Here is a 23,896-nt window from a genome sequence, read left to right on the forward strand (position 1 = left end):
TAAAATTTAAATTTAAATAAAGATAAAAGGGAATAATGAATATAAAGCGACATCTCATAATCATAGAGTATTGTAATAAAGGGAACATATCAGAACGGTATCTCAGTATATTGATTGTTGTAGGCCTACTTAATATTGAACATTTTACCTTATAAATTTGAACTTTTTTTCGGCAAGGTTGCTTTCAGCTTAGATGCTTCGAGACGGTGATATGTTATTTTAATAAGAATTTGTCTTGAGAAGTAATAAAATATTTTTATTCACTGAAAGACTTACCCGCATAAACATTGTCATATTTCATTGAATTTTATTTGCTTATAAATAATAATTACCCACATGCAAACATATGCGTTGTACGAAACGGTTCTTAATTGTTTTAACTGCCAATACTCGACATTCTGTACTAATCTTTGGATGACGAGAGACCTGTTAAGCTGGGCTACAATATAGAATAACATTACGTCACTCATTCAGCAGCCTGGATATCAAAAGCCCATATACAAAATCCCCACCCCCCCCCCCCCCCCCCACCCAAAAAAGTATTTCACGTATAATTAAAATTGTATTACATGTGCTCATTGTTGATTTCTGTTTAAATTCATGATGTGAGGTAGATTTATAATGAAAAATCTGGAAAGGAGTTTACTTCCATTAACAGAGAAAATAAAATTTTGACATATAACCTTTGTTAATTGACCGACAAAGCAGGCGTTTTTATGCACTTTTATCGACTTTTCATTAGCTGTCATCAATGAATGCAGGGAACTCAAACACGTTCCATGAATAGCTTTGGTTGACTTCTATTGTCATGATAATAAGGCTGTTAGTCATACAACCAAACCAACAATAGAAATGACAAGCCCTGATGAACACCTTGAATACTATACTGACACGAAAAACAAGCTCAAGTTAGCCTTGGGTGGGTATGTGATGGGAAGAAAACAACAAGACAGATCTCTTCGGTAAAATTATGACAGAGAAAGCGAGGGGGAGAGAGAAAGAGAGGAAGAATGGGGGGGGGGTCACTCATGAAGAGAGAGGGAGAGAGGGGGTCATAAAGAGAGAGGAGGGACATAAAGACAGACAGACATAAAGAGAGGGAGAGAGAGGGGGGAGAGAAGAAAGGAGCGTCAACTTTGACCCATCATGCGCTAGTATAGTTATAGTTCACAGGTTTCTATTCACCTGGGTATACCAGGATCTACTCATATAATATGACGAAAGAAAGGAAAATTTTATTATTTCTTTCAAGAAGAGGGGAGAGGTAAAACGTGTTTCATGTTACTCAGTTGGTTTCCCTCAAATGCTAGCTTAAACTCGAAGGAATGAGAATACCAGTAGGCCTTCTGGCAGTCGGTTATTTGTGCACCATAACGCGCTTTTTTTGTTTACATCTTAATATTGTATGGTGGTGAAAAACGTACCTGTAACAACATTTATCTCAGACTTATGCTCCGATTTTAGCTCGATGAACACATCTTCACCCTAGGATTGACCATCTTTCATATAAGCTTAACGGGGAATCACCCTTTCTGTTATCATTCTAAGACCCAGCCATTTGCAATCTACTCTGTTTGTTCCATTCACAGCTGATAATGACGTCGTGAGACTTCTATAGTCTAGTCCAAAGGTGTGCGTCGTTTCAGGACTAACCGAACACACAGCGGTGGCGACAGTTTGAATAAACGTTCTCACGAAATAGAATAAAAGAAACTCACTGAGGGAGATATTAGCGGATAAAGAGGAGACGAGTAGATAATACAACATGAATAATACCATTTTGGATCTCGCCCAATAGACCGTAAATGCGGAACAACCTTTCTGAAAAAAAAAGAGAGGGATGTGTTTCTCATGTCGTTGTAAGGGACGCCATTTCGTACAGTTATACGACAAACTATACATGTGGGATATATTGGTATTATTTTAGCGGAGTTGACGCTTTACTTTATTCTCAGAACTGGAATCGTTCAGTATCAGCAATCATCGAAGTTTGAGAATAACTTGTTGAATGCGAAGTAGGGGTGTAGCTGCCAGTGGGGCGTGTACTATACTTTCTGGAGACGATCGATCTAGGGTCTAAGCAAGCCTTCACAGGTATGATTGTTATTTGAAATGTTTAATCAGTAAAAATCTCACTTCTGTAAATCTACAAAAGATGAAACATTTGATATGATGAATGTAAAACAATCATTACATCAACGCTAAAAGCTGTGCCATGATTCCCCTGTGCCATGGGGATCCAATGGCATAGAGTTATTTGTTGATAATTTGATTGCTCTGTATAGCGTTATCATAATCATATTCTACACAGTGTACTATTGGTCGTAAGATGGTCTAATTTTAAACTCTCAAGCATCATATATAGAAGTGTTCCAATAGCCTGTAAATATCTGTTAATACCTTAATACTATATATTACTATTATTGTTATTCTTATTATTATTATCATTATTATTTTTATTATTGTTATTATTATTATTATTAGTAGTAGTAGTAGCAGTAGTAGTAGTAGTAGTATCATTAGTATTAGTAGTATTAGTATTAGTATTAGTAGTAGTAGTAGTAGTAGTATTATCATTAGTAGTAGTAGTAGTAGTAGTAGTATAGTAGTAGTAGTAGTAGTAGTAGTAGTAGTAGTAGTAGTAGTAGTATTAGTATAGTAGTAGTAGAAGTAGTAGTAGTAGTAGTAGTAGTAGTAGTAGTAGTAGTAGTAGTAGTAGTAGTAGTAGTATAGTAGTAGTATTAGTAGTAGTATTAGTAGTAGTATTAGTAGTAGTAGTAGTAGTAGTAGTAATAGTAGTAGTATAGTAGTAGTAGTAGTAGTAGTAGTAGTAGTAGTAGTAGTAGTAGTAGTAGTAGTAGTAGTAGTAGTAGTAGTAGTAGTAGTAGTAGTAGTAGTAGTAGTAGTAGTAGTAGTAGTAGTAGTAGTAGTAGTAGTAGTAGTAGTAGTAGTAGTAGTAGTAGTAGTAGTAGTAGTAGTAGTAGTAGTAGTATGCTGATATCCTTACCTAACTGTAAGATGGAACAGGCCTATCGTATTATAATGAACCACACCAATTCTTGCGTACCGGTGGGGAAAAAGGGGTCTCCCAACCCGACCCAAAATACGCAACAATTCATATATATTTTTAATTTAGAAACAAATTGTGAATTACTTTGAATGCAGTCTATGCCAAAATCAAATTGATTATTATAGGCAAATTTGAAAATATCATTTGCTTCACTCGATTGTATTTTTTTAATAGTGCACTTTATCAGAGCCGAATCCGTCAAATTTTGCATCAGTTCACCGCTGCATGCCAATATTTTTTTTCCTTCCGTTTTTCATATCGGATGGGGGCGTAACATTTATTAAACATTCCTGTGACTAAAACCCTTGGGATTCTAACTTATAGTGAAAAATCCCTTGTCTGTTTATAAAAGTACACACAATGACTTTGTAAGAAAAAAAAAGGAGAAAGATTTTGATTGTATTCGAATGTATACCGAGAGGAGTTATGTCAATATTAGCTTAGTTTCTTCACGAAAGTCCAAAGCAAAGAGAACATAGGGGACTCTATATGCCTGTAAGAGGAAGCGATTATTTTTCTTCATTCGCTCATTTTCTGTCCATGTAATGTAATGTAGAAAAAAAATATTGTTACAATCAACTATCTATACACACTGATACTACTATATCTGGTCAAGTCTATGGATTTTTATAACCATTTACCTGCAACTAGTTATTCTTTAATGAAAATTGCATATCAACTTTACTCCCTGTAAAACATGCAGGATAAGTTTCTTAATTTGCATTTACATGTGATACGTATGTGATACCTCTACCGCGATATAAAAATGACAATGTTAAACACAACGTTTGTTGTCACCTACAAAGTATGATATTAATGTGACTATTCGGGTAGACACACTTGTTTATATAAATAAAAAGATAACTACAACAATAGGCAGACATTTTATGTTTTTACATTGGTTTGGTTGAAGTATCTTACTTTGAAAGTTTGAGCAACAAACTTCCTGTGTTGTTTGCTAAAACCCTTCATTAGAACCCTGAAAGCATATGAAAGGGTAATACAGGATACCATCATTTCAAATGAATCCGTTGTAATTTTGATGGCTTCGAGAAAATAAAAATGTCTCTTGGATTTTTGGTGACCCTGCTTAACAATGGATGGAGAAGCTGAAGGTAAATAATCAATGCGTCTTTAAAAACTAGCAATCATTATGGCAGACTCACACAAAAAACGGTCGAATCCTAGTGGTGAGTATGGTCAACCGTCTATTAAACAGTATATGAAAACAAAATCAATAATTCGTTTTCTGACAGTGCTTGCGAGATATAGATTTACTTTTTATTTCGTGTGATTCAGTCCTTAGTTTCATATTCATCTATCATTTTCATCATTTTTTTAAGAGCACATGGGCATTGGAATGAGTGAGATTATAGAGTTGATAAAATAGAAGAATCTAATGGTGGATCTATATAATCATTGACCACCCCCTCCCTCCAAAAGGCAAACATCTGTTATTGTTCGCTTCTCACATGAAAAAAAAGGAAATTATATGACCCCATTTATACTGATAGCATTTTTTGTCCTTGTAATACTTTCGGAGAAGATATTATTGTGATTTTTTGGCAACGAGAGCCCATTTTTCCATGGGCTACCCCCTAAAAATCCAAGAAGAGTAGAATCATTTCCTGTGCCCACTCCCCCTTTAGGAAATTATCTATCTGCCTCTAAAGGTATATCATGGTGAACCTTAACTGCTCAGAAGTCTGAAACTTAAAAAAACATCATGTTCCTACATGTAAGCGAGGGGCAATATCTTACAGTATGTTCCTTACCTAGTGTAAACATTATTTTAATAACATGAATTGAATGTAGTATAGCGATTCGATGAATTCAAAGTACGTTTCATTGACTCGGTTCCGCACTTCCTTATGAAAATTAACCATTTAATTTTACGGACCATTGCACAAACCAAACTCTATATAAAGATGTTTTCTTTAGTTTCAGTTTTATAACACATTCGAGGTTGCAAAGAAGGACGGGCCAAAATAAAAGAGCGATGGTGTAGTTATATTCCTGCCCGGACCTTTGATATGTGAATAATCTACTGGTAAAATATTTGTGATTATTGTAATAGGCCTACACAATTGAATCATGATTATTGTATTCCTTTCGCGACATGAGAGGGCTACTTACCAAAGTACTTAGCTAGCACTTATTATATCTCTTTCACAGCTAAAACGCAAATGACGGATAGGGTAGAAAGTCGGATTTCTCCACCTTAAAAAAAGTTTTTCCAGAAGGAATCTTGGTCATTTTAAGGGATGAATTTAACCTTTACGCCCTATATTGCTATTTAAATGCACTATCTGTACAAGTGCCTAGCCATAGACAAATTAACAAGAAATTGCAAGAACTTCAATAGCCTTACAAGATGATGGGGTTGTATGGAGTTTGAGATGTTAATACCTAAAATGTTGTCCTTCAGAGTATTGAATCATGTTGATCTTTATTTTTATATTTCTTAGAAATCCCATCCCCGCATTTTTTACGATAAGAATCATTGATCGATTATCGGAAAAGGTCTCAACATCACGCGTTCTGATCACGTGCCAAACAAACAAATTACACTGTTTAAATGTAAAATATAACTAAAAATGAGTTTTTTCATGTATCATTATTTTAAACTGATTCACGTACAAAGCTTATTCACCATGACTCATTGTATTATCCATAATATTTGTTTTTAACATGGCTTTAAAATATCATCAAAAACATGTTTTGAGTCACTTCAAATAGAAAATAAAATCTTTAGATTTAGTTCTGTTCTTGTTTTCAGTCCTGTGTGTGATTCAATTTTTATTTCATTTCATTATTTTCGAGAATGAATCAGCCTCTATATGTGCACGGGATGGTCTTTTGTAAAAGTTTTTCATTCAGATATTGGCGTTTTACTCTTGGTTAGTAAACTGTGACTAAGTACATTGGTTTGTCATTGTTTGTTTGTTTGTATAAAATAAAATAATTCTGCTCGTCAATAACGACGAAACATGTACATTCTTTCCTTCAACTTTTCCAAACCATTTCGCTTTATATCAGTTCCTATAATGATATTTATATAATGATATAATAATATCGCTGCGATTCTGTATTGAGGTAACGGTTGTAGGAATTTTGTGTTCCTTGAAACGTTGAGAGGTCGGAATGGGGACGCATATGAAACGGCTTTCCATTGGAGTATACACGTCCTGCACTCTGGATACGTCAATCATTATCACGTCATATAATACATCATCACAAATAACATGTCTATCTAATTAATAATCCTGACCACAATAATACATCAACCATAAACTAACGTGGTTTCATCCGTCAAGATCATTTCCTCATGGTTTAAATTTATATCAAATCATCAAATCACATTTTTGTTTTATTTTTAGAGTAATATAAATATTATGGGCGCGTGATATGACGCCTTCAATTATATACTTTTCTATTTCTAGGAAGGATTCCAACCAATCGATGTAAAAAAAAAAGTGGGCAAGAAGGGGCGGGGTGGGGGTGGGCTAGAATGATATAACGTATATGACTGTGACTAAGGGAGGGGCGGGGGCGTGTGCCTGTACATGACTGTGTTCCTATTTATGGGTGGCGCCATTGTATTTTGATAGGGAGGCAAAAACAGTGTTACACGACCTATTTCTGATATTCTCCTTTTTTCTCCTCTTGTCCCACCCCTGCACCTGTAGCACTGTCCCGTCATTTGATCACCTTCATTATATTCTACTTAATGTTTATTATCTTTATTCATCTAGTTCCCACTGTAATAATTCGCGCCACGACTGAAACGGCGGTCTTACTCGTAAAGTATTCGTAGTGATCGTATCAGATTAGTCGTGGCATCGTACTGATCGTAGAAAAAAAATTGAACGGTTAGCAAATTCACGATCAGCTTCTAAGGGACAATCGTTGTTTGTAACGCGGATCACAAGACAGTGAAAATGAGGATCAATAAACATGTATCTATTAATTCTCCTTTCTTTCTGCCCTTTCCTCTTTCTTCCTTTCCCCTTTCTTTTTCTCCTGCTTCCTATTTTGTTTTTCAATTCTTAGTTTTACGCATATTTTCTTCCATTTCCTTGTTTCATCCTGTGTCTTTCAGGGAGTTGTTAAAACATGAAAGTGGTGTGTTTGTGTTTAATAGTGACTGATACATACTGTGTTATCTCGTGGATTGCATTATATCCTTCTAAAGTATTGTGTATGCAACCTAAATACTGTTCACCTAATATCAAATTAATGCATATTTGAAGAAAATTCATGTATTTTATTCATACATCTTCTACACGTTCGTGGTGTTACAAGGATTAAAACATACGATGACGACTTTTTAGCTTATGAAGTTAGCGATAATATAGAAAACGAAATAAAGTTTCACAACATTGAGTGGGATCTATGAATGTCTCTGAATAACTTAGCGACATCACATGAAGTTAGGAAAAATGAATTACTATAACAGAAAGTTGAATTCGAATTACCCCAAAACATCGTGAAAATAAGTTAAATCCTCATTTTAACCTTTAGCCTATTATAAGAGTCATGGCTGTCATCGAATATATCTTCGGATGATACATCATTTAAATCACTGGCGTACATATTGAAGGGGGGCCTTCCGCCTCAAAATAAAGGGAAAAAATCACAACCAACTTAACGCGATGTGTCATATCTAGCCTCCTTTGACTTTTGGGCTATACGCCACTGACATGACTGATATAAATATAACGGTTTCATCTTGTTTTCGCAAAATCCATTCAAATCTTAAACACTCTGATATGCAAATACATGACTATTCCTCATGGAATTTACATCTTGGGTATAATAGCTCGTTTAAGGATTAATTTGAATAGAGTACACGGTAAGAATGTGAAGCCCGGGGAAATTCCTTTCTGCTTCAATTACATCTTACAATCAAAATCTCCACAGAACAAGATAATCCTATCAAAAAGGGAGACGCTCGAAACCGATGAAAATAGTTGTCTAAAAAGAATATTCAACGAATCCTGCTCGAGTAACCAATTTACAAGAGAATATGCCTATAGGTCTATGTTATGTAACAGCTTAATCAGATTGAAGATATATTTGGGAAATGTGACTGCGTTTAACTCCCAGTTCGAGATCAGATTACACGATTTTTAACAATGTAAGAGGAATTTTCCTGTCATTATCGCGGAAATATGGCACTCGTGCATGCTTCATAACAACTGCACTGCAATTGTTTTTTTTTCGATATTACGATTATCTTGTAACATTTTGTATTCAGGGTCGACTTTTCTACGGTGCTTTGTTCCAAATTTGCAATTTTCTGCACTTTGCTTCATGTCATACTCATTGTTTCTTTTATACATAAAGAGGGACAGAGTGTTGTCAAAGTGTTCAAATGCATTTTTAACAATTTTTCCTTTTCCCTATTTTTTCTGAACAGACACGAATTAGACGCTCCGTTTCAATTTCAGCGTTGATCAACTTTCAACACCCTTATGGAGTTCAGTCATGACGCCCTCTATATGAAACACCTGATCAGGTAATCGTGTGTATTGTTATCCTGCTTCTAGACGATAAGGGGGGGGGGGGGCTAGACAGCCTGTCTTTCCAGGGATACATAATCATGTGTTTGGATGGAACAGTTATTTAGTAATACGAAAATTAACTAAGCAATTATTAATTTCCTTACCACTGCTAATGCTTGCAATTCACCACTTATTGTAAATTTCATACGTACATGATGCAATAATCACTTTTTATATACATCAAACATAAGTATTCCTTAAATTTAAAACGATGCTACATCATTGAATATGATGATAAGTATAAATAAACGCAAGCAGACTTGTCTTTGTTAATCAGATTTGACAAGAATGATCAAAACCTCAATCTGTTTCCGGTTCCAGTTTTATATTGTCCGGTTTGGATTGCGGTTTATTCATCTGAATCCAAGTAAAAGCTGGTCAATTATTTTCCCTCGCTCTCTAGTTGCTTTTTATTTTCCTGCCTTGTCCCCTCCTCCAACTCCCCACTCTCTCTCTCTCTCTGTTTACATTTATAACCATCTGTACATCCTTTCCTTCCCGGCCTCATACCCCCCCCCCCCCTCTCTCTCCCTCTCACTCTCCCTCCCCTCTCCCCCTATATGTAGGATATTGAATAATCATCTCGTTCACCTTCACTCTTATCATCATACCTTATAGTTAGAGCCCCTTTTATCGAATTATAAATGATATTTTAGGTCTACAAAATACAAAAAGAAAGGAAGTGAAAACGATTGGTCCAGATATGTAAATAAATAGATTATGGCACGGTCACACAAGTACATGTACCATTAAGTACGGCTACGAAATTCGTTTATGTGATTGTCTTTACTGGACCAGATTTCTAAGATCTCAAGAATGCTGTTTAAGATCAGTGTTCGCAGTCCGTTCGCAGCCGTTCGTAAGTTCGATTCGCAACTCAGTCGATGGTCTTGTCCAAGATATTTTAAACGTCGTACGAAATCCTTTCTTAGTAAGGCTGCCATACAAACGTCATAAGAACATTGTCAGAACGATGTATGATCGAGAGTCAATTGTGGACGCCTTATACGATTATCGTTAAAAAGCCTTTAATTAGTCGTTCATAGAGGGCTCTTACGGCGTTTGTAAAAACACATTACAAACGGAGATTCGTAAGGCATAGGTTCACAGTTTGTGCAACTGTTGAATAAAATCTTCTCACGAATAACCGAGAGTACCATAGGTTGCACGCACGACCAGATGGTCGTAAGTTTGACGAATAAATATCTCGAGGCATTCTTACGAAAAATGTACAAATTCTAAGGCTATTGTATGACCGAAAAAAATTATTTTCTCAAAAATGTCTAAGGTGTTCGTAACAGTGAGATATGTACGAGCGCATGGTTCATACGAACATTTTTACCGTAGCTTAAAACTTCATCTTATTTTTCTTTTTTTTTTGTTATTCAGGGCACCGTAATATTGTGTGATGATTATCACTCATTATCATATCTGTCAACGACTCGGCTGTCATCGATGTCAACTAACCAATCACCAACTCAACCAGCTGTGACGACATCTTCGACGAATATGGATGGATCTTCGGTTAACACAGGTAATAAGGAATTCAATGCAGCGGAGGAGATTATGATTGCCTTACTGTTTGAAATGAAATAATAAATATCGAACCCGAAGTTAGAGTGTGGCCATGATTAAATAAATAGTTTTCTAACAGACGCATATCTATATCTGGTTTGATAAACTGAATCAGTCACAAAAAGTGCGTGTCCATTAAATGTGGCGCGGATTCTTTAGTAATGTCCTTGTCAGACGAAAAACAAGGCGAAACTTGGCACCTTCTACAACCATGGTGACGTAAGTGCCGGGGCACTGGATGTTGGTTAATAAAGAAGTGCGCCATCTAGTGGAATAAAGGGAGTATGTTACTTTTTAAAGAGTTATGTCACATCTATTTTAAAAGATATAAGTTGAATTCAGTTCCAGTCTTTTTTGTCTATTTAAAGTGTTCTATGCGTCAAGAAAACGTACATGTGTTTTTTTTATTCCCCTTTTTTTGTCTTCACTTCACTCTAAAAAAAGATTGACTCAATATAGGGTGAAATGGGAACATGCATGTTGGTTGGGTAAAAGATACCCAATATTTTGTAAATTTTACACAATGTTGCGTTGAAATAGTCCTATACGGGATAAAATGATACCCAGAAAACATGAATGTTCCCTTCCCACCCAGTATTGGGTAAAATTTTACTCACTGTTTTTAGAGTGTTGATAGCGGTTTTCCCATGTGTCTTGTGATTTAAAGTGTAAAATGCCAATTTCTTAATAGTTTATGATGACTTACAATTTTCCAGAGAAGCAATCATTGCGTGATAATGTCTTAAAAACACATTAAAAGTTATTTTGATTTTCTGAGGAAATAGCCTTTTATAAAAAAAAAATCACATTGCAGGTTAATCGGGAGCTGCCTGAACGTGACGTCACAATATGAAACTTAAAAATTCATCTCATACTCTTGTTATTCCTTTATGGAGTGTCTCCTTACTTTCACACGTTTCTCTTATCATTTTGTTGTGTTCTTCCTGTTGTTTCTGCCACACTCTCTGTATATGTCTTCTGAATTACGCAAATTCTCGCCCCCCCCCCCTCACTCCGTGATCTTGGTTGCAGTTTGCTTTTCAGAGAGAATACCGCCATCTGTTACGTTGTTATGATGTCTCCCCTCATTCTCAGTATTCTCACGAAAGATTTATGAGATTTAGTATCAACTTTCTCCTATTAGCAAATAATAAATCAAATGACAAATTATGATTTATACAATCTTTTGTCATTAGTGTAAGATTTTGCCACAAATCTACTAGAATTTATTTTCTGATTGTCGTATTCACACACTACATGATAAACCGAAATTATTTACTACTTTACTAATGCCCATATTTTCCATCAGCTTTTTGTTTGATAGGGTGATTTCGTAGTTACCTGCCTACCCATTCCTTATATCTGAAATCTACTGTAGGAATAATAGACTTTGAAAACAGTATATGTGCCTCACCATAGGGACATTCAGTATCTTTTTAAATTAAAAATGAAACATTTATCGTCCAGAAACCAAGTAGCGTGTCATTTGAAGGAATATCATTTTATCACTTTCAACATTTTTTTTTCTGATAGAACTTATACCACTGTGATAAGGTTTATCATATGATTTTTGTTGTTGAGTGTAATGTGGTTATTATCATTTGTGTATAATTATTCAAACATGTTTGGTTTTGTTTTAGGTGCCATAATTGGAGCTGTTGTAGCAGTTGTTGTAGCCATTGTTGTTGTGGGCCTTGTAGTGTACTTCTGGTGCTATTTCAAAAGAAAGAAGCAAAGGTAAGCATATCAGGTGGTTACGGTTTGTTGAGGAAGTTAGTAAGTTGTGTTAGTGTCCACTCGATGAAGTACTGAATGTTAAAGCTCAATCTGTCCCACTTCTTTTTGGGGTAATCATAAACCTGTTAATTTTTTTTTGATTTGCATGTTAGAGGCTTTGTGATTCCTGTTTTAATTTGAATCATAGGCGGCAATTTCGTGAGATTTTTGTCCGTCATGGATACAATAGGTCCATGGTTCCGCCGTCCCTCTCCCATAGATTGCTGTACAAAAATCGAGAATCGAGAGGGGGGGGGGGCACGTCCCGGTCCACCCCAACGCGATTACCTTCAATATGATTGAATAGTGTTTTCTTTAAGAAAAAAATATGCAATTCAAACCTCAAAGAGAATTCAGCAAGAGTTTGTCAACTTTTCATGATTGGAATGCATGCTTTGGCAGCATTTAACAATTTCTTCTTTTCTTTTTACCTCCATTCCGTGTCATTAACTCCTTAAAATATGAAAATGATACATCAGATAATTATGTAGCTAAAATACATCGTCTGTAGCGATGATTCTTTCCTACATCGACATATAATTTGCAATGGGCATAATGTTCGTTATGAATGTAGATTATTTTATGAATCGGAAGAGGATCCTAACGTTTCTCTATTTCTCCTTTTCTCAATATTTTCTCTTTTTTTTATTTCAGTCATAGTTTTCAGGAAAGACATCCGATTGGAGACCAAGCTCCCACTTTCCGTGTCCTCTCTACGTGGGAAGAAGCGATAACCAACCAAGAAAAACAAAAGGATGCTTCAGAATACACTCCCGTGCAGATGGATTACTCCACGCCAGACTTAATAGCTGGGACTAATGATAGTGAAGTCATTCACAATAATCAATATGAACGATTACGAAATAGAAAAATCACGTCAGAAACTTCGAAAATGCCGACGATTGCCGAGGACGTCAATGAACGCCCGCTGTCGGTAGGATTCGATAATCCAGGATTTGATATAGGATTGGACGAAATATTTGAAACACCATTATTTAACGGGCCAATTAAGTTGGGTCGGGAATTGAGTAGAGAAGAGGAGAGTGATAATGAAAGAAACTTAAGTCAATCTCCAACTGATCTTGGACAGAATTTTTCGATAATTGCGACTGATCCTCCGGATGATCCTCCTTACGATCCCCCTGACGAAACAACGATCGAAAGTCATAATAAAGAAGACGATCGTGTATCAACAAAAGAGAGTGAATCATCCGATGATGTGAATGTTGATACTGAAGATGTGTCAGAAAAGACTGAAGAGGTGAATGATACTAATTCGGAGGATATTGATGATAGCCACGATAACCCTGGTTTTGAAATGGAAGAGGATATCAATGCTACCAGTACATCTCCAGAATCACCAACAGAGTTTGATACCGAAAACGATATCGATGCTACCGATATGCCATCAGAATCACCAGCATCGTCATCGGACGTCGATAATCATGATAATTGTACTTGAACATAGGTGCAATAAGATTAGCTGGAGATCAAAGCAATTTCAGAGGATGAGGACGGTGTAAATGCCATGACTGCCATTACGAAATGTGTGGAAAAGTCAACAGTAATGATTAGTTTTCAGAGGCATACGGAATCACTGACAGCAAGTAATAAAAAGCCAGGAAACCTTTCATGAAGCAGCTTGCGAGTGATTTTCACGGACAACTGTTATAAACCACTGAAATACTGTCATTCGATTGGCTAAGAGCAAATCTATTGGTGAAAACAATTGATAACTATTGCTTCATGACTTTGTATCTGAATTTCTCTTTGATAATACATTGGTTATGTCTTTGGAAATAACGCAATGTCTTTGGTTTCATCAACAGTTCTGTCCGACTATAATTGTCAGATCTAAAAAGTTTCCTCGATTTTGATTTGATAAGAAGCTCTGTTTCTATGGCAACTGTCTGATAAAACAGACTTGATTGGATGAAATGTCCCATATGTCATCCTGGGGGAAACGCTGACATGGCGTCGTCTGTGTGACGTCTGTGCAGGATGAGACCCCTCCCTAAAGCCCCCACCCTTCTCATTTCTTCCTGATAATTATTGATCAGACCCCTCCCTAAAGCCCCCACCCTTCTCACTTCTTCCTGATAATTATTGATCAGACCCCTCCCCAAAGCCCCCACCCTTCTCATTTCTTCCTGATAATTATTGATCAGACCCCTCCCCAAAGCCCCCACCCTTCTCACTTCTTCCTGATAATTTTCCACTGCAATGGCCTACACTTCAATAGTGAGTAGTGAAACGTAAATTCATGATGCATTATTGTTATCAACTGACTGAAAACATTGATGTGAAAATGGTTGGGTCAAATGAGATGAACGAAAAATTGCATTTTTATCGTCCCGTTGAGTGAAATAATTATCATAAAAAATTGCATAATGTTTTATTAAGTGAGTCTATTGAAAAGCAAGGATGTATATAGGGCGACGGGATAAAACAGATCGTCAGGCATAACTTAACGCCATTTTGGCTCTTCTGTCTCATGAATCAACCCAGAAGTTAATGAGTTGTGCTCCGATAACCAAATCTCATAAACATCGAATACGAGCAATGTCATCAATGTTTAGATTTCATTCCTAAATAAATCAATAAGTTTCCATTTCAGTTGAGATCTCATTAGACCAGGTGGGTGCTTTATAAAGCTTTTCGTAAGTTAAGAGGGACTTAAAGAACTACTGGTGATCTTTTTTTTGGTAAATGACATTCACCATTAAATGTTCATTGGTGATTATTTAGCATATAAGAAAGATTCACCAGTCGTTCTTAAAGTCGCTCTTAACTTACGAACAGCTTTAAGAAACGGCCCCAGGTTGATAAGTTTTTCATCGATTTATGTGTTTCTAAAAACATCAATTACACATTTTAATGCACTAAAAATACAGTACTATTTTACTACTATCTTCTTCGAAATTGCGTTAAATGGTCATATAATGATATAACAGATATTGAAGCCATAATGTTTTTTTATGCCATCCCGTTGAAATGTGTAATTTATAGAAATAAAATAAGGTATCTTCTGAACAATTAATTAGCCGTACGCGGGGGGGGTAGGGGCTTCCCTGGCATCTAATTTTCTTGTTTAAACTTTTACAAAATTTCCTCCAAAATTATCTCGTTCGCTTCATTTCGTTATTTCATTCATTCTAGAATTTTTGAGGCAGTTTGGGAAACAAAATAGTCCAGGTTACGGCGATGAGAAAGAAATATTACGTTAGGTAATGGCTTTGTATTTATACTGTTTTATTTATGTGAAATTAGGTGTAGGCGAATTGATATACACATTATCATTGAGATGTATAATTTCATTTAATGCATTGTTTTTATGAATAAATTCTATACAGATGATCTATGATTAATAAAGAGGATATAAAAAAGAACTGTTGTTTTGTTTCGAATGTTTTCATGACTTACAAATTTATTATTCTGTGGCAGTACTTGTGCGTGTCTCTGTCTGTATGTCTGTCCGTAAGCCCCCTCTTTTTCTTTCTCTCTCTCTCTTTTAATTATTGTCTCCCTCTATCAGCAACACAAAGGCTTTTCTTCCCAATGAACCGTATTCACACTTATTGTAAGGTTGCAAGAATTTATTCATTGACAAAGATCAACAGTAATAGGTTAAAACGATAGATGAGTGTGTTTTCTTTCATGGTGGTAATGGTAGTGGTGGTGTTGGTGGTAACAGTGGTAGTAGTGGTGGTGTTGGTGGTAACGGTGGTGGAAGTGGTAGGGGTGGTGGTGATGGTGGCGATGGTAGTGGTAGTAGTGGCGGTGTTGGTGGTAACGGTGGTGGAGGTGGTAGGGGTGATGATGGTGGTGGCGATGGTAAAGTGGCGGTGATGGCGGTTATGGTATTGGTGGTGGTGGCAATTGTGGTTGGTGGTGGTGGTGGTGTTGGTAGTGGCGGTGATGGTGGTGTTGGTAGTGGCGGTGATGGTGGTGCTGGTAGTGGCGGTGGTGATCGTGCTGATGCTCATGCCATGGGGTGGCTGATGAGAATAGAGATGTAACGACCGTGTTTTCAAAACAAGACATGTATGACGTTTAAAAAAAACACAATATTTTGTGACATGATAGTAGTTTTAACATCTTAACGTGAAATGAATCATGATAAATGTCTTTCTCTCTCACTTTTATCATGTTAATATATACTTGTCATACAGCCTTGAAAGAGAGGATTGATTTTCTATTTTAGTTTTGATAATCCGAATGTTATGATCCCAGAAAAGGATCACACAAAGTATATACAATGCATTCGAATATCAATTCAATTAAGAATATTCTCGATCTACAACCTATATAACACTGACTGACAAGAAAACATTATTCATGAACAATATTCAGAATATTCAATAAGTAATCATTCCATTTATAAGAGGAAGCAAAGGAAAATCTTTCTATTTACATACTATAATACAAGATGAATAAAACAGAATTAATAATCTTTGTTAAATCTACACATTAAATCAACTATATATTACACTCTACTCTTAAAAGGATAATACAAACACAGATAAGGTGGCGCTAGATAAATATTGTGTGCTTCTACATTATTTCAGCAATGACAATAATTATTCTTGTACAATATTCAAGACAATACATTAGAATTTGAATTTTTTTTTATCTCTTTGAAATATCAATGTCGGAAATTTCAAATAAATGATATAAACAATAATTTCTTCGTTATGAATTTAATCAATGTAATCTACCTGTATATTATCTTACATTAATATGATTAAATGCCATTGAAATTTTACCATATAAGCACATACCCTCATTAAATTTGCTATTTAACCTTACATTACTAAACTCCGTATTCAGTATGTTAAGAATTTAATCAAGCCACTTCTATACTATATTTATCCTTGATAATAATTTTTAAAAATGGTTCGAATTCTTCTTCCTTATTATTATTACAATGCAGGAACTCGTCTGATATGAATATGTCCAAAAATTACTTGAAGGAAATCATTACACTTAAAACATATGTCTTATCAAACACAAATTGTGTAGCCTGGTTACAAACACAATTTCAAGTGATCAAATTAGTTTTGTTCCCATACAAAAATGTAACCACTTTTTAAGTTTTGCTACAGTAAAATAGATCGTTAGAGAATGTTAAAATTAAACTCCAAGAGAGTCAGGATTTTTTTCATCATGAATTTGATGCACAGAGCGGAGTGGGATGGGTTACCAGTCAAAGATGGGTGCCAACCTTTAATATACGTGTGAATACAACCGCATAATTTGTGTTTTGCCTCTAGAATGACCATCAAGACAATTAGGTTCTCCTTTTCAAAGATTCGCCTTAGGGTATAATGGCAATGTACTTGGGAGAGGAAATCAATTATCAAAGATCAAGAAGTTTGAAGTGGTTGACTCATAGTGAACCGGAGAATAAATGGATAGGAAGGGAGAGGGGAGGAGAACGGGGGCGTGGCAGGGGGAGGGGAGGAGAACGGGGCGTGGCAGGGGGAGGGGAGGGGGGAATGGAGAATGGGGTCAGATCAGGTGGCTGTAAGGCTGAGTGACAATATAGGGCGTTAGAATCCATATAGAGTTTGAAATAATCTATATGAAGTCTCAATATCCCACCGGCTGATAGGACTGATTATGATTTAGAATGATTTAAGACACTATGGATTTTATTTTGAATGACTGTATTTATTATAGGTTGAGAGCGAGAGTTTCTAAAATATTATATTAAACAAAATAAAAATAAACAAATCCCCTGTTCACTGAGGCTGATACCTATCCCCATCATTCGATCTGAGAATGATATTACCCTTTTCTACAATTTCTTTATTGTCCTATGAATATTCAAACTACGCATTCTCCAAATAAGTTTTACCTATATGTTTCGATCTTTAACGCATCGATTGTAAATTCCAAAATTCATTCAGATGAAGTTGTGTTTTAATTGTAATATATAAAATGTAATCAGAGGTAATGGTAGGCTATACTTACTCAACAGAACAGCCACACTCCCAATCATAAATGTGCAATCTTTCTTATCCAATCAACATTTCGCGCTACAGGGGTAGCTTATAGGGCTGCGATAACATGCATACTATGACACTTATGAGTACAATCAAATGCATCAGTGGATTAATGTCTTAATAAGTTCCACCTTCATACCTTAGAATATTACCCAATGTCGTAGCTGAACGTTTTTATGGTATTATCTAATCACAACACATAATTTCAAATTCATAAGCTTGGTCTCTGGAAAGCTTCAAATTATATTACTAAGCCCATCACAGACTGGTGGTTTGTAATAGCTTTAGAGTAAATATTTGAACGTAATTGAACATATGAGTTGAAAGATAGGATGATCGCCTTTAATATAAACAGTCGATTTTCTTTTAAATATAGTTCATACGGAAAATAAAAATTATCAAAACCGGTAAATAAACGATCATTGATATAAAAAAAATGTTATAGACAAAGGCGTTGGTCTTCAGTACCCAAACCATGTATAAGTAAAATTACATTGCAATGACAAAAAAAAATATTTTTTAACGAATCGGGATTGTCAGTATACATCTTTTAAATAAAATTATAGTTGATAAAAAGATTATTACTTTGCGCTAAATCATGCATGTTTCAAATTACAGTATTTGAGTGAGCACATGTTTTTAAAAAGATAATTTATTCTGTAAAATGCAACTACTAACCATGAATACAAAATATGTGTGATGCAAATGTAAGGTAATAGTAATGTAATATTTCCTGGCGTTGGAAGAAGTGATGAACTACATGTATATATGGTGTGATGGGGTCGCCCTTCATCTTTGAGAAAAAAAGGGAGCGTCGTGAACCACGGTGGCATTTGGGAAAACAGGCATAGACTGGTTGGTCTCAGAACTAAATTTGACAAACAAAATAGACGAGAGAAAAAAAGAGATAACAGTATTTGATTTACTTTTGTTTTAAAAAAGTAATGATAAAGATAAAGCAAGAAGAAAGAATAGAATACGAATGAAATGTGAAAATTGAAGAACAGAAGTATAAACAAGACGTGAGATAAAAGAAGAGTAGAAAATTATTAAATAATAAGAAAATTATTATATAAAATATAATCGTGATTTTTTTTCCGAATTAAAGTAGCAATAGTACATAAATAGACTTCAGTGGTAAAATAGCAAAGTGAATCAATACTTTCTTCAGAATAACATCATATTTTTTTCCTAAATCAATGACATTATCACCATATTATCATTAGTAGTAATTACTATTTACAAGAATATTGCATGATGGGTAAATGACAAACGGTAAATTTTGACATCCTTAAAACATACCAACCTAGCATATTCAATATCATGTAATTAACAAAACATAAAAAAGTTCATTCAAAGAAGCCGCAATTCTGTTCATATTCATATTATAAAGTTAATGAAATAAGTTCTCAAGTTGACAAAGATTCACCCTTGAATATTCACTTTCTAATGAAAGCAGGTTTAAAGGTACATAATTTAAGTACAACCTTATAAATTTAGTAATTTCGCTAATTTGATTTCACCAGTTTTCATTTATACAGCATACACTATTCGGGTTGAAACTCGGAGCTATAGCTATTTATGATCATATCAAAATGTAATCGAGGCTATTTTCTGATTAATCCTGCATGACTTTACTCCTAACATCACTTGTCCTATATTAGATTCAACAAATTAACATTCAACCCCTCATCAATTATTGTTAATGTGATTAAAATGTTTTATCAGATTTCCGTCTCCATCATTGTAATTAAACATGACACTCTCAGTTTTAGCCACTGAAATACTGTATAATGAGTTTATCCCCCTGATTAGTATACCATCAATAACCTAATACAGACTGGACCTCTACAAGATCATCAAATTGGCAATGACAAATGGCTTGTCAAAAGGTTCTCCCTTTCCAGCTTCATTAAGGATGTCATATCTACTCTAGATCGCACATGTAATATCATTAAATACGATATCATTATATGAAATAATTACGATCATAATTCATCACTGCCTTTATATCAGAGAGATTGCAATCGTTTTATTAGAGTGGTCAATCACATTACTGGAAATGCATTATCATGATTATTGAAGTAAAATATTTATTTGAACTCGGTTGGTCACAAAGCGGACGTACAACTCTGAAAACGGGAAAGAAGAACGGGGGGGGGGCGGGGGGGGGACAATGACAATTGGATCATACCCATTGTGAATACTGTCTAAAACAAAAAGAAGAAGAAGGTAGCAGAACGTATTCCTCGTAAAGTAAAACATTGTTGCCATTTTATATTGCATTGTCGTCTTTGCCTTTGCTTGTTTTCATGGGAAACCATTTTAAATCAAATTAAAAGTTAGAAAGTTTCTTATTTCTCGGGGGAAAATTAGGTCATCAACATCTTGATCAGATGGGGTTTCATCATGACATTTCAAATGATTAATTATTAATAATTAATATGTCCTCTGCTGTATGTACTGTATATATTTCCTTCTTATTCACAATACAACCCACTTAACAATTTATTGCTTTAAGCGTTCATGATTTTTCGGACTAAATTCCTATATAATCTCGACGTGTCTTTTTTTCTGATTGGACACTTACCTCAAGAAAAAGAAAATGCGGGAGATTGAAAGGCTTTATACTTCATTTGTGAAGGTGTCGTCAAAAATAGTGCCTCTGATGAAATTCCTGTTGAAACAATTTGAAAACAAGTTGAAACAATGAAAGTGAAAATGGATTGTATTTAATGTCCTGAAGCTATGATACAAATGAGATCTAGTATTCATGAAGAATCATCTTAATGCACATTGAGATGATATCATAAGATCTGTCTATGCTTTAGTCTTTTAACAAAGTAAGATCTTCCTTTCGTGAATAATACATATCATCTGTTCTTCACCATTTCTAGTTACAAATATACATTAAAATGTACATCATCCTTCTTATCCTCAGATTTATTTTATAAAATAGATTTTATACATCTCTTCACTGTCCTCATTATTGTAAACCAATAGAGGGAATGAGATGGGGGGAATGGAAAATGAGCAAAACAGAGCACAGACTCGAGAGAGAATACATAATCATAACAATTTGACTGAAATCATCACTGAAGGGATACTGTATTAAATCAAATATCACAATGCCACTACTACAAATTGAAACATGTGCTTTATCTTATGACAACCAAACAAAATAAAAAATAAATATTAACAACAAACAAAGGAACACAATACTATAGCTATGATTGCTTCCATGAAATAAAAGAAAATCAATGAAACTGTCTTTCATTGTAACCAAAGCATAATTTTTTTTTTATGATGTCACACTCGTCACGTTTTCTTTCTCGCTTTCTACTGTCGAAATCATAAAGAGGGTTTATTTTTTTCCGGCATAGTTTTATATAAGTGTTGACCGAATCGAGATGCAGCTATCACAAAATCGATGTCATGCATATTTCAGTTGAATTGACGGAATATAAAATAAATGGAAACATGACTGCCTGACGGCTGGAATTAATGGAAAATTGGAATGTGAGAGATTTCTTGATGCTCTAAAAGAAATCACGAAATGCTGCCGGAAGAAATGTTACTAAACATTCCAGCGGAACAATGTAAGGTAAAGAGAATAATGCTTTTGACAATAATGGCAATAGTTGATTATATATCCGAAAATAAGAAAGCACCTTTACTTTGATTTCAAGGACAAGGACGCTGACGTAGCCTTGGGGCATACAGTAAAATCATTATCACGAGACTACAGAAATTATAGATGAAGCGTTAAACAAAATTACTAGGAATGTTTAAAAAACAAATGTCAGAGGGAAAAGGAAAGTCATGGCCCCAATAACTAGAAGGTAACGGAGAGCTTGGTCGTAGTAACGACACCCATAAGAAATAAATAAATGAAATGGAAGATAAAAGAAGAAAAAATAAAAAGAATACAAGAAATAAAAGGACATCACAAGTCTTACCCCCATAAATATAATCTGACATCGTTCGTGATTATGAAGAACCAAGATTAGTATCACATTAGGGTAAAATGATAGCTGAAGTTTATTTTTATTATTAATGAAAATTTTGGGTGACATAATATCTCACAAAATGTTGATATTAATACCGGCTATACTATACCCCCATGCACTTCTTTCCGCAGCCCTTGTATATACACGTTTTTTGACAACTTAAGGCGAACGCACACCTTACGATTGGTCTGATGTGACTCAATTTTGGAATAAAACGTATTAGAATATGATGCTAATATTGAGACTTGGAATATCTTAGTGTGTAATGTTCGAAATCATCATACGAATATATACCTATGTTCAAATCTGTGACTATACTATCATCCTTCTTAGAATAAAAGCGAATTTAATATCTAGTCGTAATGACGTCATAGCAGTCGATTTGAATTTAATTTGGCCTTTACTCCAAAATAAAGGCTTACAATCTTTCAAAATGGTTATATTATTCTCTCAGTTAATTTTAACCTCAAATAAAATGATTTGTTCCATTCACATTTTCAGAAAATGATCAAAATGCGATTTGTTCCAAAATCGGATTGCGAACAGTCGTATAGGTGTGCGGTGGCCTTTAGGTTAGGTGTCATACAGCATATTTTTGAGTATATTGATTATATTAAGTTGAGTGATATAAAAATACTAGACTTGAATGTACCTGTTTGAGATGATCCAATCCCTTAGCCAATTATCAATGGTATTCTCCGCCGCTTCCACATCGTCAATACCACCATACCTTTTAACCTGTGTGTTCTTCAGTGAGTCGTAGAGCCTTGGTGATCTAGATAATTATAAACATCAAAAATATCTTTATCATTTCTAAAGTAATTTTCACCTGAGATATCAGGAAAAATGCATTATGCAAGTCGTGTTTTTATTCAACAGTTAAATACGTTCTTAAGGTTTATGCATCATTCATTGATGGTAAATGGAATAAATAAATAATAATGTTCAAAATGTGATGATTGTACATTTAATACTTTGAATTTTCGTATTGCTAAAAACTGAGAGGATGTCCCTTATCACATTCAACCTTAGACCTCGGGTTACAGATCACTCAAAGGTGACATGGAAAAGGACGATATCATTTTTTGATTAATGGTATCGAGCATATTACGTTTCATGTTTCCCAAAGATATAAACTGTACACCCTCCTCGTCATGTTCAGTACATAGCGACCAATGTATATAGGCCCCTGTAAATGAAATAATTTATGTGAAGCTCTTACCTGGCTGTGTATCGAGCGTTTCTGCCTTTTGCGATTCTCCAGTAATTTGTAGCATCTGAGAATGAAACTAAGGCAATGAGTAGAACAGCTAGAGCCACTGTTGTTGTTTTATGATACATGTTGGCAAGTTAGTTGGAGATAGTCTGTTTTCAGACGATGTGATTTAAACGTCTCAAATGGTCGGAGAGCCCTGTGAATTGAATATAAATACAAAAAAATATAACAACATGGTCAATTAAGAACGTGACCGTTTTCAACATTTAACAATATCATCTACCATTTCGTACAGTGACTGACATAAGACTTATATCTGCGGAATTTCAAGTTATGAGGAATGTAGATTACATAATTATCTTCTTATTAACATCATATTTTGAGATATCTATAGTTCTTAAAACACATAATAATTATAATTTAATATGCTGCAGAGCAGATTTCCCGCTGCTGTGATTAATCAAGTTTGTTTTTATTTACTTATTTATTTATTTATTTATTTATTCATGTTTTCTATTTAAAAAAAGCAGGGTAGTCCCTTTCAAGTCAGAGGCCTGCTTTACAGGGGAGCCATGCTATTATTCACAATTCAAACATTATAAAATCACAATTATTAAAAAACAAAATGAAAATACACATTAAAAAAAACAAAGGGGTAATGGGGGTAAGGCCTA

At 34.8% G+C, this 23,896-nt stretch overlaps 1 protein-coding gene and 1 long non-coding RNA gene across 2 annotated transcripts; one reads left to right on the top strand and one right to left on the bottom strand.

The window, feature by feature from the left end:
* The first annotated feature begins 1,342 nt into the window (after positions 1–1,342).
* LOC121428615 (acidic repeat-containing protein-like) lies at positions 1,343–13,622 on the top strand. Its single transcript, XM_041625380.1, has 5 exons — positions 1,343–2,094; positions 8,493–8,591; positions 10,027–10,171; positions 11,853–11,949; positions 12,643–13,622. Exons 3-5 carry the CDS (start codon positions 10,093–10,095, stop codon positions 13,448–13,450), a joined length of 984 nt encoding a protein of 327 aa, XP_041481314.1. The 5' UTR covers positions 1,343–2,094; positions 8,493–8,591; positions 10,027–10,092; the 3' UTR covers positions 13,451–13,622.
* Positions 13,623–17,586: 3,964 nt separating this feature from the next.
* Positions 17,587–23,422, bottom strand: LOC121428623. Its single transcript, XR_005971816.1, has 4 exons — positions 23,229–23,422; positions 22,659–22,781; positions 20,587–20,673; positions 17,587–18,864 (listed from the first exon to the last, which is right to left on the bottom strand). It is a non-coding gene; the product is annotated as an uncharacterized LOC121428623 (long non-coding RNA).
* Between the last annotated feature and the right edge of the window lie 474 nt (positions 23,423–23,896).

This window comes from Lytechinus variegatus, chromosome 1, assembly GCF_018143015.1.
Source record: "Lytechinus variegatus isolate NC3 chromosome 1, Lvar_3.0, whole genome shotgun sequence".
In the NCBI taxonomy this organism is placed as follows: domain Eukaryota; kingdom Metazoa; phylum Echinodermata; class Echinoidea; order Temnopleuroida; family Toxopneustidae; genus Lytechinus; species Lytechinus variegatus.

Excerpts from the sequence above, each read along its gene's own strand:
- LOC121428615 (XM_041625380.1), top strand. The coding sequence starts at position 10,093 with ATGTCAACTAACCAATCACCAACTCAACCAGCTGTGACGACATCTTCG. Across the intron at positions 10,172-11,852 it reads TGGATCTTCGGTTAACACAG|GTGCCATAATTGGAGCTGTT; the intron begins GTAATAAGGAAT and ends GTTTTGTTTTAG. Across the intron at positions 11,950-12,642 it reads TTCAAAAGAAAGAAGCAAAG|TCATAGTTTTCAGGAAAGAC; the intron begins GTAAGCATATCA and ends TTTTTATTTCAG.